This window comes from Fonsecaea pedrosoi, assembly GCF_000835455.1.
Source record: "Fonsecaea pedrosoi CBS 271.37 unplaced genomic scaffold supercont1.7, whole genome shotgun sequence".
Taxonomy (NCBI): domain Eukaryota; kingdom Fungi; phylum Ascomycota; class Eurotiomycetes; order Chaetothyriales; family Herpotrichiellaceae; genus Fonsecaea; species Fonsecaea pedrosoi.
The window spans coordinates 892160-904787 of record NW_013550609.1 but is presented as its reverse complement, the minus strand read 5'-3'; the positions used below and the strand labels follow the sequence as shown (position 1 = coordinate 904787).

At 52.4% G+C, this 12628-nt stretch overlaps 5 protein-coding genes across 5 annotated transcripts; 2 read left to right on the top strand and 3 right to left on the bottom strand.

Annotated features, from left to right (window-relative positions):
* Positions 1-1878: 1878 nt before the first annotated feature.
* Positions 1879-2925, bottom strand: Z517_10394 (uncharacterized protein; the record flags this gene model as incomplete). Its single annotated transcript, XM_013424006.1, has 1 exon — positions 1879-2925. The coding sequence occupies one exon, from the start codon at positions 2923-2925 to the stop codon at positions 1879-1881; it is 1047 nt and encodes a 348-aa protein (XP_013279460.1).
* A 974-nt stretch (positions 2926-3899) lies between these two features.
* On the bottom strand, positions 3900-4217 carry Z517_10393 (40S ribosomal protein S30; the record flags this gene model as incomplete). The annotated part of the gene is made up of 2 exons (XM_013424005.1): positions 3900-4031; positions 4158-4217. The coding sequence occupies 2 exons, from the start codon at positions 4215-4217 to the stop codon at positions 3900-3902; spliced, it is 192 nt and encodes a 63-aa protein (XP_013279459.1).
* Positions 4218-4619: 402 nt separating this feature from the next.
* Z517_10392 (uncharacterized protein) lies at positions 4620-6411 on the bottom strand (the record flags this gene model as incomplete). Its single annotated transcript, XM_013424004.1, has 2 exons — positions 4620-6340; positions 6396-6411. 2 exons carry the CDS (start codon positions 6409-6411, stop codon positions 4620-4622), a joined length of 1737 nt encoding a protein of 578 aa, XP_013279458.1.
* Positions 6412-6851: 440 nt separating this feature from the next.
* Positions 6852-7575, top strand: Z517_10391 (uncharacterized protein; the record flags this gene model as incomplete). Its single annotated transcript, XM_013424003.1, has 5 exons — positions 6852-6854; positions 6917-7243; positions 7292-7417; positions 7473-7517; positions 7567-7575. The coding sequence occupies 5 exons, from the start codon at positions 6852-6854 to the stop codon at positions 7573-7575; spliced, it is 510 nt and encodes a 169-aa protein (XP_013279457.1).
* Positions 7576-8517: 942 nt separating this feature from the next.
* On the top strand, positions 8518-12022 carry Z517_10390 (uncharacterized protein; the record flags this gene model as incomplete). The annotated part of the gene is made up of 4 exons (XM_013424002.1): positions 8518-8988; positions 9299-9733; positions 9831-9893; positions 9959-12022. The coding sequence occupies 4 exons, from the start codon at positions 8518-8520 to the stop codon at positions 12020-12022; spliced, it is 3033 nt and encodes a 1010-aa protein (XP_013279456.1).
* Between the last annotated feature and the right edge of the window lie 606 nt (positions 12023-12628).

Here is a 12628-nt window from a genome sequence, read left to right as displayed (position 1 = left end):
GGCAAGAAAAATAAAAGGAACAGAGACACCGCAGCTTGGAGAAAGAGCACCAAGGAAGCCTCCAGGCGGTTGAACCTCCTGTGGAAGGGGTGGGAAGGGCACTTCTTTCCTTCTTCCCAGTCACTCTTGTCCCCCCAGCCTGCGCTCTGTCATCTCTCAAACACACAAACTCAAGCCTGGCTCATCTCGAACCGTTTACCTCATACTCCGGACAAGCTCGATTCGCTTGGCTCGCTACTTGTCCACGTTCTCCCTGAAGTGTCGGCAGGATCTTTGAGCCTCCGTCGGCTATCGGTGTGGTCCGTTTAGGCTTTGTCAAGGCCCTAGGGATGCCTGTTTACAACCCGTTTGCCTAGGCATTGAGGGTGATACGAGGCAAATCCTCGTTTTCGGGCTCCCCTAGCCGACCTGCAAGACGCATCAAAGGCAGGTATTTGCGCCGCAACGCCAATGGAATGCGGGGGTGTCAGAACAAGAGATGGAAGGTGGCGGCGCTTTGAACGCTTGAATCATGCAACCCCTGGTCTCGGAAATGGTGACCCCTTTCGCAGCCATCGAATCGAGTCAAACCAGTCCTATTATCTAGCGGTTCGAGCATATTCGTGTTCGTCACGCACTGCTTTGTCCTCGGGGCTTGTAGGTATCATCGACTCGGCCACTCTCCACCACCACCCCGACATTGCGGAATGAATGCTGGGGTATTGCAGACGAGGACAACTCAAAGGATCCACGAAAGCGGGACACTACTGGGGCCAAAATGAGCCAGTGGTCCACTTCTCCGCAAAAGTGATTCTGGAGGTGACAAGAGGTTGCAAGCACTGGTCGGTCGCCGATCTACTTCACGGACAAACATCCAAATTGGTTCAATAGTCGGTAAAGCAACTTCTTGCACTATTACCAGTGAATAGCCGGCCAGATACCGAGGCCCATCCTGGGAAAGACCAACTTCGAGGAGCATGATTTACACAAGATACATTCGCACGCGACTCGATGCCTTAACGACACTCCAAGCCATATTCGACCTCAATTTACCGTCACAACATCGCTCTGAAAACATGAATCACGGGCTTCTGGGCATCTTTCCTTATCCCGGGTGCCTGTAGCACCGAATACCTGTCTCAACCCACAAACGATTGTGAAAATACCATTTCCCGGGCGCCAAATTGTCACAGTCGTCATTTACCGACTCTGAACGCGCCTCGGTATGTCTCATGCAGGTCGACAATTTTTCACCCATTTAGGGAGAAATCCGAAACTCTCCCCATGCGATCGCCTAATCTGGGCACCAGTCCGGTCGTTTGCCACGCTCTTTTTGCACGATCCCACAGTCCGTTGGCGGCACCAGCCTTACCTGTACCGAGTAGTTAACCCGCAGCGAGCGAAAGTAACCCGGAGTTCAGCTGGAGGTGTGACCGCCCTCTTGATCGCTAGTTTGGGCAAACCACGTGTCGAGAGCATCGAATCGTTCCTCACACCATCGCCAGTTGTCGCCAACAGCAATCAACGGAAATGAGAAGGGTTCTACATAGCTTGTCATCCTCGGCAGGGGGTCTGTCATGACTCGCAACCCAACTGTACAAGGAACGTTGTCCCAGATTTATGCTGTCTCGGATCGCTGAACGACCGGCACTCCGACCAGATGTTTTCGATGTAGTTCCAGATGCTCTGGCCACCTCGCTGACTTTGAAGATCGGGAAAATCTGTTCCAAATCATGAGCCCAGAGTCCAATCGGTGTATTGCGCAGACAACAAGCGCTTACCTGGGGTTCTAGTGTCAAATCTTCGCCGTGACGCTTGTGTTGTTGGTCGAAAGTGTGAAGTTGATGGCTGGCCACAATCTCAATACACAGGAGATGGGCTGCCTCGATTCCGATGTAATCAGTCAGTATTTTTCGAGGCGGCAACCCCCTCGAGCTCCGCTGACCCCTCTTCATTCTTGTTTGGCACGAGTCGGACCTGGACATTCGCCACTGCATGCAATTCATCAATTGACGGCAACTCGATGGTGAGCAACTCAGGCGTGATCCTAGGGGGAGCCTCGATCCTCACGACCATGGGCATCAGCTGGAGATTCATTGTCTCCGAATCTGGTTCCAACTGGGCGGGAGGGACGACCACGGCGTATATTTCACCAGGCCGCATCGGTCTCTTGAAATCAATGGAGATGCTCTGCTGTTTCTGACTCCCATAATTGTCGTAGAAGTTGTGGATCTGTCGTTGAATGCCCTCCTCGATCATCGTCAGAATCATCCCGCCATGAATTGTGTCCGGCCAACCCTCGACGCCGAAACCCAGAAAGCAGACCATGATGGTGAATTCCTGAGTCGGGTGCTTGAATGTCTTCATGCTCACACCTTGCGTCCCCTGGAGTGTCTCGGCCACGAGGTGTAACCCTCTGTTCTGGAATCCGCCGCCGCCTCCAAGACTGCCACCGTGAGCCGCAGCGTAGTAATTATCTTCTATCCAATTGGCCTGCCGCAGCGAATCGACCAAGGGGTGGAGTTCCATCGCGTCGAGGATTTCGTCGTAGAGTTCTTGTTCTGCAGGCGACCCGGGCTCGAAGGGCGGCTGGAGGTACTCCCATGTGATCAAGGCCGTGCCGGCCGTGACGCCCAAGGATGCGAAGAGGACCGCCCAGAAGACGGACCGGCTGAAGCTCGTCAAGAGCGAGATGCCCCCAGCCCTCGACTCGGGCGTCGTCACCGTCTGGATCCGCGGTGTGTAAGGTTGACCGGGCGTGTAGGGCGTCGAGTCCGGGACGGGCATCTGGCCGGGCGTCTGGAAGTACTCTTTGTGAGGGCCATGGTGGTCGTGCTGGGCTCGCCGGCCACTGAGCCAGCAGCCAGTGCGAGAGGGCCGAGCGATGCCCTTCGTGGGAAATGTGCGCGTTGCTCGACGAAGCAGGACAGGGCGAAGCGCCTGCATCGGAAGAGGGTTCGTCGCAGAAGGAGCTTCTGGCGTTCCTTGCCCGCCCGCACGAGGGAGCTAGGCGCGAGCAAAGATCTGAGAGAGGAGGCAAGGACCGAGAAAAAGGAAAAATCAGAAATTGTGCTGATTGACCAGACTATTCTATGGGGAGCAAGCAGACTTCGGAAAAGGAGCAGTGGGAAAGGTCTATGTATGTTGGCAAGTGGAAAAAGATTTGGTGGTTGTCGCACAGCAGCGAATCTGCGCCCATTTGTCCTTGGCGACGAGGATTGCTGGAGCCATCGACAACGTCGAAATACGCGAGACCTACGATTCTTATGCGGCCGTCTTAAAGCCTGGGGCAGGTCTCGAGCATACCTAAGCATTTGCAGTTTATCGTATGCTCTCTAAATACGATATACCGTGACGGGTTACATGATAAAGCGCAAGCAATCAGTCCTGGCAAACAATCACCGTGGTCTTCTGCGGGATTTCCACAGCGATCTTACGCTCGAGGAAGCGGTAACACAGCAAACACCCATGCAGTGAAATGTGTGGCTTGAAACGAAGGGAAAGCGAGAACAGGGAGATGGAATGCGAGACAGGAATTTGGATAATTCGTCGATATGTACCAGCCCATATCTAAAACGCCTCTTATTGATCAGCACCATGGCCAACTATCCCATCTTCAAGCCGGTGCGTTTGCTCTCGGCTCTAGGGAATCTATGCATTGATCCACGTGTAATGCAATTCAGAACTTCCGAAGGTGACAATATGCCACCCATTTTGCCCTCTCCATCGTATTTGGCGTCCTCGCAGACTGCAGCTCCCTCTTCCACATCACTTCTGCACTGCACATGGCAGCGTCATCGTTTTCATCGTCTGGCAGCTTGCGTCGACTACCACGGGGTATGGAGATTGGCGTTTATGATGTTGGGTTGGGGTTCATCTGGGAAATCAACGATCAGCATCCCATTCTTTGGCCGCGATCCTCATTGCGGTGTCCATAGCATCCATACCTTTCTCTTGCCACCAGTCATCGTCACGTTAACGAACCGTCTGGTGTATGTGATTCTCTTCTTCGCGCGGCCCTTGGGCGTCTTCTTCTTTTCTTGTTTTTCAACCTGCACAGAAATTTTGTAAGTCTCAAAGTCTGATATTTGCTGCCAATCGCACAGCTTGCTGCAACACGAAATTTAACTGGGAGTGGCGTTGCGGCGTCGAAGGAAGTGTTGCTCATTGCTACTCACCTTGGGAGTCTGAGACTTGACCTTGCCGGCACGAGCGAGAGATCCGTGAACTTTACCCATGATTGTGAGTCGATTTCAACTGAGCTGATGGATGGTTTGTAGGGTTTCAAGCGCAGATTGAAGGGTAGACGTTGATGGAATGAATGATGGCAAAGGCGCAGTTCCGCGGTGATGGATTTGAAGTTTCCAACTGGTGGGCGCCAAGAAATAGCCTAAATAGGTAAGAGGCGTTTTCCAAGCACGTGAGTCAGGAACGTCAATATATTCTGGTAGGTTGTCACGGTTGTCACTTCAAAAGTATTAACGATGGCCTACTGGGTCATGGAGGGTACTCCCTGAAAAAGTTGTTCATTGTCTCTCGGCGCTTGCAGTCTATTGTCTAACTATGCTCTGTTGTTGATTTAGGCTAATGCAACATCGGTGCTCGCAACCAGAAAATGCGGCTGTCCATGACTTTCCCAGCTACTCTTCAATCTCATCCAAGGTGGGTAGATCGATGGCTCGGTAAAGCAGAATGAGTGCAGAAGCGCTCTCGCCGCCACCGGAGAGAGACATGATCCTGTCCGAATCGACTTCGCTGACTTTGTCGTCATTGAACCACCACCATTTGCCATCCTCTTCTCTGCGCTTGCCCCCAGGCGCTTTGGGATCATCTACCAGCTTGCCTTGCTTCTTGACAAAACTGGTGTAATGGCCGCTGTCGGCGCTTGCGCCTTGGTGAGTAATGACGCCTCGGAGCTCGTACAATCCTGATTTGTTCGACCCTTCGTCTGCTGCAAGCTCCGGATCGATGAGAGCGTAAAGTTCTTTTTTGGCTTGCTTGATGGATGCAGCTCGTTCAGCCTCGTACTCTGCATCTGTTTTGTATACATCCATTTCGCCACCTTGCTCCTTTTTCTTGCCTTCCTCTTTCTCCTTTTGTTCTCGGAGTTTTGCAATAGGAGCAGCCTCTACACCCTTCATCGCTTCATCATGCTTTCTATCTTCCTCCTGCTTGTGAGCCAGCTTCTGTCGCTTCCTGGCCCTCTCGACATCCACCTCATCCTTGCGAATGTCTCGGACCTTGTCACGAACAGGGATCAGCCGCTTCTTCAGATCATCTGTGCAAAATTCGACGATGTCGAGTTCTTCGGGAAAAGTGACTTTCCGCATGATCTTGGTTTTCTTCTGTATGTCTCTCCGCCAGAAGAATCGAACAAAGTGTACGGTCAGGTACTGGGGAAGCCGGGATATGCGAGAGGTCTTGATGTATTTGGCATCTCGATCCAGTGTCGGCGAGTGCTTCTCGATGTCTTCGGTCAAAGCCGCCAGGATACCGTCTCGTAGATGATTGATTGACTGGTCAATATGGCAGTCCAATTTCAGGAAGGGGTCGTCTGACTCGACAACTGGCTCGCTGTCTCCAACTTCTGGAGGCGGTGCGAGTGAGGAGTGGAATGAACCGGCCATGTATCGATCAATGAATGCGATATCTTTTTGTTCTTGGGTGCTTTTATCCGTGATCTTGAGCTTTTGTCTCAGCTGGTGAATTATCTGTGACCATGCCTCCTCGGCATCTTGCTGGGCGAATCCTTGCCCGTTCTTTGCTTTCTGGGCAAACTGAGGATAGACATTACGAAGAGTGTTTAGAAATGCCAAGGGTGGGAGTCCTTCCTGCGTCTTGGACATTTGTTTGTAGAGATCTCGGAGTTGCGCAGTCAGGTCGTTGTTTGAGCTGATGCCACTAAGGCCGAGACGGCTCAGATCTTGTAGGCTCACGCCTGTGGCCCGATCGGCTTTATATATCTGCAACGAGTCTTGCATTTCAGGTATGCTCCGAAGAACTTGCAGAGTGGAGTTCAGATAACACGTGTTGCCGAGATTCTGAAGGCCAGCTGGAATAGCACCTTCTTGAGCGGCGGCTTCAGCCTCGGTCATATCCTCAACGAATTTCGGTTTCTCAGCGGGTGCGTTGACTGCACTGCTCTCGCCAGACGCGGTACCGAGCATGGTGAAGATCTGGCCGGGTTTCGCGTTGAGCTTGGATAGCTCAGTATCGTCTTTTAGCTTTCCGCCTTTGATCAGGACCGACTGTCGCTCAGGTTCGACGCCGGTGAGAGAGAAGAGTTGGAGCTTGAGCATCTCCCCGTTTGATGAGGGGTCCAGCTCGACATCGTACTTTTTGCCCTGGTGCTTGATGACAACTGAGAGATGTCAGTAACCGCGGTTTGTTTACGGGACACTCCCAGGACAACTTACTAGGAATGGTCGCCATCTTTGTGCTAGTCTATTCTGCAAGACAAAAGGCGGGAAGGAGACGAGAAGTCTTATGCGAGAAAGTGCAAGGACAAGTAGAAGGAAAACAAAATGCTTGGAAATTGTTAGAAGGCGGCGAAAGATGCAAGGCTCGTCAGGCACAAAACAGCACGTCACCTGCTCCCCGCCAAACAAGGCCAGTGCCAAGCCTTGAAGCCGCAGGTGAGCGCAGAGACACCAGCCGCGCCTGTGGATGACGGATCTTGCGGGCAGTTCCCCTCCAAACAGTCCCTTTGACATTCAACTTGAGTCCAAAGGCAACAATCCTCCAGTTGTGTGTCAAAGAACCAAAACAGCACACTGAACACCAGTCTCGATTCCATATCCAACCCAGTGTCCATGTACCGGTGAATTTTTTTTGGCTCTGCTCCCAATCTCGATTGAGCGAGCGCATTGAAGATGGTGTGCCTGCTCCATCTCAACTCGATATCTGGCTTGTGGAAATTGCTGACTATTGAGATCAGTCCCAATCACTGCGGCCGTATCTTCAATGTGTCCGTTCTTCTCTGACCGCCGCTCTCTCTCTCTCCAACTTCGCTTCACAAGCCTCAGAAAGACACAATGTCCCCGAGATCGAAGCAGCCAGTTCGCCCGAAGTCCTGTTAAACCCTCTGACGATTGCCCGCAATGAGAACGAGAAAGTCCTGATAGAACCCAGCGTCAACAGTGTGCGAGTGAGCATCAGAATAAAGCAGGCCGACGAGATTGAGAATATTCTGGTCCATAAGTTCACACGTTTCCTTACTCAGCGTGCCGAATCCTTCTTCATTCTACGACGGAAGCCAGTCAAGGTGGGTGGCATTGGCGTCACCAACAGATCGCGACCTGACAAGCTGTAGGGTTACGATATCTCGTTCTTGATCACGAACACGCATACGGAAGAAATGCTCAAGCATAAGTTGGTGGACTTCATTATCCAATTCATGGAGGAAGTCGACAAAGAAATTTCAGAGATGAAGCTCTTCGTAAGTCATAAACGCCCAATTACAGTCTGCGGGCATACACTGATTCAGGCTGCAGCTAAACGCCCGTGCTCGCTTTGTGGCTGAATCATTCTTGACTCCGGTAAGCCCCTTGAGTTGTCAGCCACTCCTCAATTATTGACAGGGTGCAGTTCGACTAGGTTTAAGAGTCGACAATATAACAGCGCAAGAGCGCGGATCGTGCTCAAGTGGTCGTGTTGGCGGGTCTCATTGCGAGGACAGCCATTCTGGCTGAGCTCACAAGGCTGCAGATGGACCACGACCCCTGAGATCATGTGACTACGACCCAACGACATACCAGTCACACAGAGTGTTTGGAGCAGCATTAGCGATAACGATGGGCAATATCCGATGATGAACAATGAACTGCTGGACTAGTGTCATGGTTCTGATCATTCTGGTCTCTGGAGATGCTGAATACAATATTCATTTTTCGGAAACCACCTTCTTTCCCATATGCTGACGTTACAGAAATGGTTTTGTGATGACTAGATCGAGACGGATCCCCCTGAAAGACCAGGTGGGAGTCTGAGGGCCCCCAGTTTGTTCGTCCTTTCCTGTGCCGATGCTCAGGTCCGCGAGCAGCGATGGACAACGACTTTTCCCACAGGCGGCCACCCGAGCCAACGACACTGCTGACATACAGCCAGTGACTTTCTCCTGGGGTTTTACACTGTGCGGTGTGGCAGGCGCCAAGGCGAATCTCTCATTTGTATAGGGAGACAGCCAAGTGAGGCCAGAATTTGGCTTTTTGCTCGCCGTGAATCAATACACCGACTCACCATCTTCGACCTGTCACCATATTTTGCGGCGGACTAGAAACAGGGCAGTCGATCTGATTTATGGTCAGGAAATCTCTTCTCTCACTCTTGCATTCGACCTCCTTTTGTTTCGTTGTTTTGAATCTTCTAAGCCCCCTTTTCTCTCGACATCTTCCTCACTTGCTCTTCTTCTTCCTCAAACATCTCCTTCAACACCTTTCTTTTCTCGCTTCATTCATTCCTTCTTCTTCCTCCTCACTCGCCCTCTTGCTCATCCCCTCTTTCATGTGTGTTTAACGTTACTCTTGAGAACTTGTCACCATGGAAGGCCAGTCGGGCTTCGGTTCGGTGCCAAATGACGATGGTCATGGCTACCACGCGTCCTCTGGCCATGTGCGAATTCCATACCCCTCGATCGGACCGTTGGCGCCTCCTCCCCCTCCTCCTGTCAACTTCCATCCAGGAATTCATCTTGCTCCGCAGCACGGTGTTGGCGTTGGCAGCATGAACATGAACGGTTTGACCATGGCTGGGATGAATGGGGCTATGCCTGCAACACCAATCCTGACCATGCCGACACCCTCAGTTCCAAATTTCTACATCCCAAACAACGACCCCTTCTCAGCAGGCGTTGTTTATCAAGCACCACCGCCGTTGCCAGCGAGTCAACCTGTTCCTCTTCGCATCATGACGGATCCGGCAGTACCCTTTGACCCAAACACACCGCCACCGTTTGCTGATCGAGCTCAGCTGCTAATGCCACGCCGTCATGGTGTGCTCAAGATCATGAATGTGAGTTTTGTTTCCTATTCTTCTGATATGTGCTTTGCCGTTGCTTTCTTCTTTGTGTCTTTCGCGTTCGTCGAGTGATCCGTCACCTGCCCGTCACTTTGTGCTGTGTTGTGTTGTTCTGGGGCAAAAACCCCAGACCATCAATGGAGGGCAAGCAAATCCTGTGGTGGCTCACAAAGATGGCTGGCTTTTTGTTCTTTTTCCCTCTCTCCTCGTCCTCCTCTGCAAAAGCTTCCATCTGCGTGCATGTTTGGATCAGTCGTTCGCAAATGGGACTCGTGCTCACCATGTCCCATCTTGCCCCCCTCAGATCCCCTACACGATCAGCGTCGCCGAGATGCAGCAGTTCATCTGCAAGTACATCCCCTCGAACCACCTGATCGAGCCGCACGTGTCCGGGTACCCGATCCACATCATCATGGAACGCTCGACTGGAAAGACGATGGATTGCTACGTCGAGCTTACGGCGCCACGCACGGCCGAGCAAGATTGGGAACACGGCTTCGGGCTGAAGCTCATGCGCATCCCCAAGATTGGCCAGCGCAATGTCGAGGTTTTCCTGAGTAACCAAGGCGAGTTGATGAAGGACATGTTCCCCCGCGCAAAGTGCATCCACTTTGACAGTGAGCAGTATGGCGCCCCCAAGTTGGTGCCGAACCGCGACATCTTCTCGTCGGGTTACAAGGGCTTCATGACCAACGAGGAACTCACCTGCATGGTCCGTCATGCTGAATATCCACAGCGGGTGAGCCTTTTTAGAATTTCTTGTTTCTCTCTCTTCAAAAAGTTGAACTGTCGCAATGAGTCAAAAAAACAAAAACAAACTGACAGCTTTTTTGCAGTCCCAATTCGCGAATCGGAGCATGCAACGCACCTTTGAGAGTATGATCAGTACTTTGTACAAGGTAAGCCATTTCGCACTGATTCATCCCACCAGACAGACACCCTGTTCTGACCATGACATCTCCAGTTCCCTTGGTTTTCCGTCAGACTCTACACCGTCCGTCAGGTCATGGCCATGTTCGACGCGTATAAGAAGCAGCTTGACGTGCTGATTGTCAAAGTCGACTCTTCCAGAGGTATTCCTCGCGAAGTCGGTCTGGACAACAAATTGTTGATGGATTTCGTCTTTGCCGGCCTCAACGCCCCCGGCTTCTCCGAGCGCCAGCGTGCAGACATCGTCGAGTCCTCTCAGGCGTTGTCGTGTGGGTTCCGCATCAGCAAGCATGCCCGTTACTGGCCATTTCAGACCTTATCTGTCCACCCTACCCATCTGTCGGACCAGGACATTGGAATGTGGTTTGAAATCTTGAACATTGGCATGGGTGTCATGGAGTCGCAGACCCGCAAACTCATCGGCATCGAGCCATATCTCGAAGTCGTCCGTGACCCTGAGGGCCATATCTTCTTTATGCCTACCGAGGTCGGTCTCGATCTGAAGCGTGCACAATTCTCCGTGCTGGAGAGGCGAATCATGGCCGATATGATGAAGGTTGGCTGGAACGCTTACATGGACCAGATGGGCGTTGACCCACCGACACCCGTGCATCAGCAGTATCCTGGTACAGGCCACTTCAACAACGGCTTCACCATTGGTGCTGCTCATGTCGACCCTGTCAATTCATTCACTGGCACTGGAAGCAGCAACAATGGTCAAGAATCTGGTTCCGGCGTCCCCACCGCGAATTCCTACAGCGGTCAAGATCAGTATTCTTCTGATGGGTGGAATGCAGACGATATTCTCTGTGAAGAGGACGACATTGAAGAAGGAGAATACGCTGACAATATTGACGATCCGGAGCAGGCACTCAAGGCCATGCGCGAAGTGCTCAGACAGGTTGGCGAGGCTCCACCGTCAGATCAGCAAGTCCCCATGCACAGACAGGGTGCGTATGATGCAGAGATCCAGGGGTTGGGAGCTGGGTTGCAGAACATTGAGTTGGCAGGTATCAGCAACAATAACACCACCAATGGGCCTGGACCTACGATTGTCGGAGAGCTCCCTCAGCAGCGCACCGCCCGTTCAGGCACTGTTCTCGGTCAGCCGTTCAATCCAGAGTCTCCAGCATTCGAGCCACCGGCGGGTTGGAAGCAGCGACACCGTCATAATCCCAGCAACTCGGACTCTACCTTGGGCACCGGCACGGTCTTTGGCGGCGCAGGCTTGGGAAACGGTGACTTTACTTCTCCGCAGAGAATCAGCACTGCTCGGAATAATAACAACAAAGGCAAAGGTAAAGAACCAGCTACCACCACCACTGCTGGTGGAGGAATCCGCCTTCAACCTGCTGCAGCAATCTTTGGGCCGCCTCTGAACGTTGCTTTTGGTCGAACTGATGCCGCTGCTGAGCAGCCGAGCTTGCTTCAAGGACCCAACAACTATCGTGAGCGTCGCGGTGTTACCATTCGTTCTCCTGACGACGGAAACTTCTTCGCAACTTTGCAACCCACTTCTGCTCTTGACGCCGGTGCTGCCAACACCAACCGTGCCGACGGCATCGACGAATTCTTGGATGGTCTCTTTGGCGAAACTACAACCCAAGCTGAGCGTGCGGCTATGCGTAGTCCAATCATGACTCCGACCAACAGTCCAACAACTGCGCGGGGCTCTCCTTTGCGACGCATCATGGGTCGTGTGCCTTCGGCTGGTATCGGTCCTATCGAAGAAGATGACGAGGATGACGAGGTCGTCAGCAGGTCGGGGGTGGCGGCGCCTCACTCTTCTCCAAACTACACCCGCTACTCGGACGCGTCGTCCAGCCCAGACATGGCGGTGGTTCGTGGTCCCCCCGAGGATCGTGGCCCCGGTTCCGGCTGGGAAGGTTACTCGCCGGTTCCTCAGACTGACTACTCGCCCAAGCGAGGCCCTCGCCGTCTCACCACGCCCGGCTTTGGCACCCATCTTGTCGGATCTCCATATCCTCAGCGCATCACCAATAGCGAAACCACTGCTGTCGAGCGCAGTTACCGCCTGCATGGCCAGCGCCTCCAGCTCCACATTGATGAGACGATTGACGAAGAGCCCGAATCTTGAGCAACTTGGTGCCAGTTACCGCTCTAGCCCTTCGAGACAAGAGGTGAAACCGACGGTGAGAAAGAGATGATCAGATGCAACTTTTCCGGAAAAACAATGGTGGATCAAGAATGCCTACAGTGCAATGCATGCGACGCGATATACTGGTCGTGTGATGGCAGAAACGAATTCATGTCAAGGATGATGAGAAAAATGATGGTGACGACTTGCTATGAGGGTATGAAACGCGCGATGCCAGATGCGTCGCGACTCGCGAGAAGAGCTAGCTTGCACTTGGAGATGGATGGCTGGATCATGGATGAACAAGTGCTCGACAGAGAAACACCAGAAAACGAAACAAAACCCAAGAAAAAGACTCTGTCCCCCATTCCCCATGAGCGAGCGAGCGAGTGACCTGTTGTCCAGAGCTGAAGGATTGATACCTACTTGAGAGGGAAAACAAGGAAGCGAAAAAGACTCGGCCCCTTGAGCAAAAGGGCGACTGGGTGGGAAAAGAAAAAAAAAAGACCTCACACGCACACGAAAAAATGAAAAGCGAAAAATCAACAAAAACACAGAGGGAGATTGAAACATTGAACATGGACATGACTTGGACAGTGCCTTTGC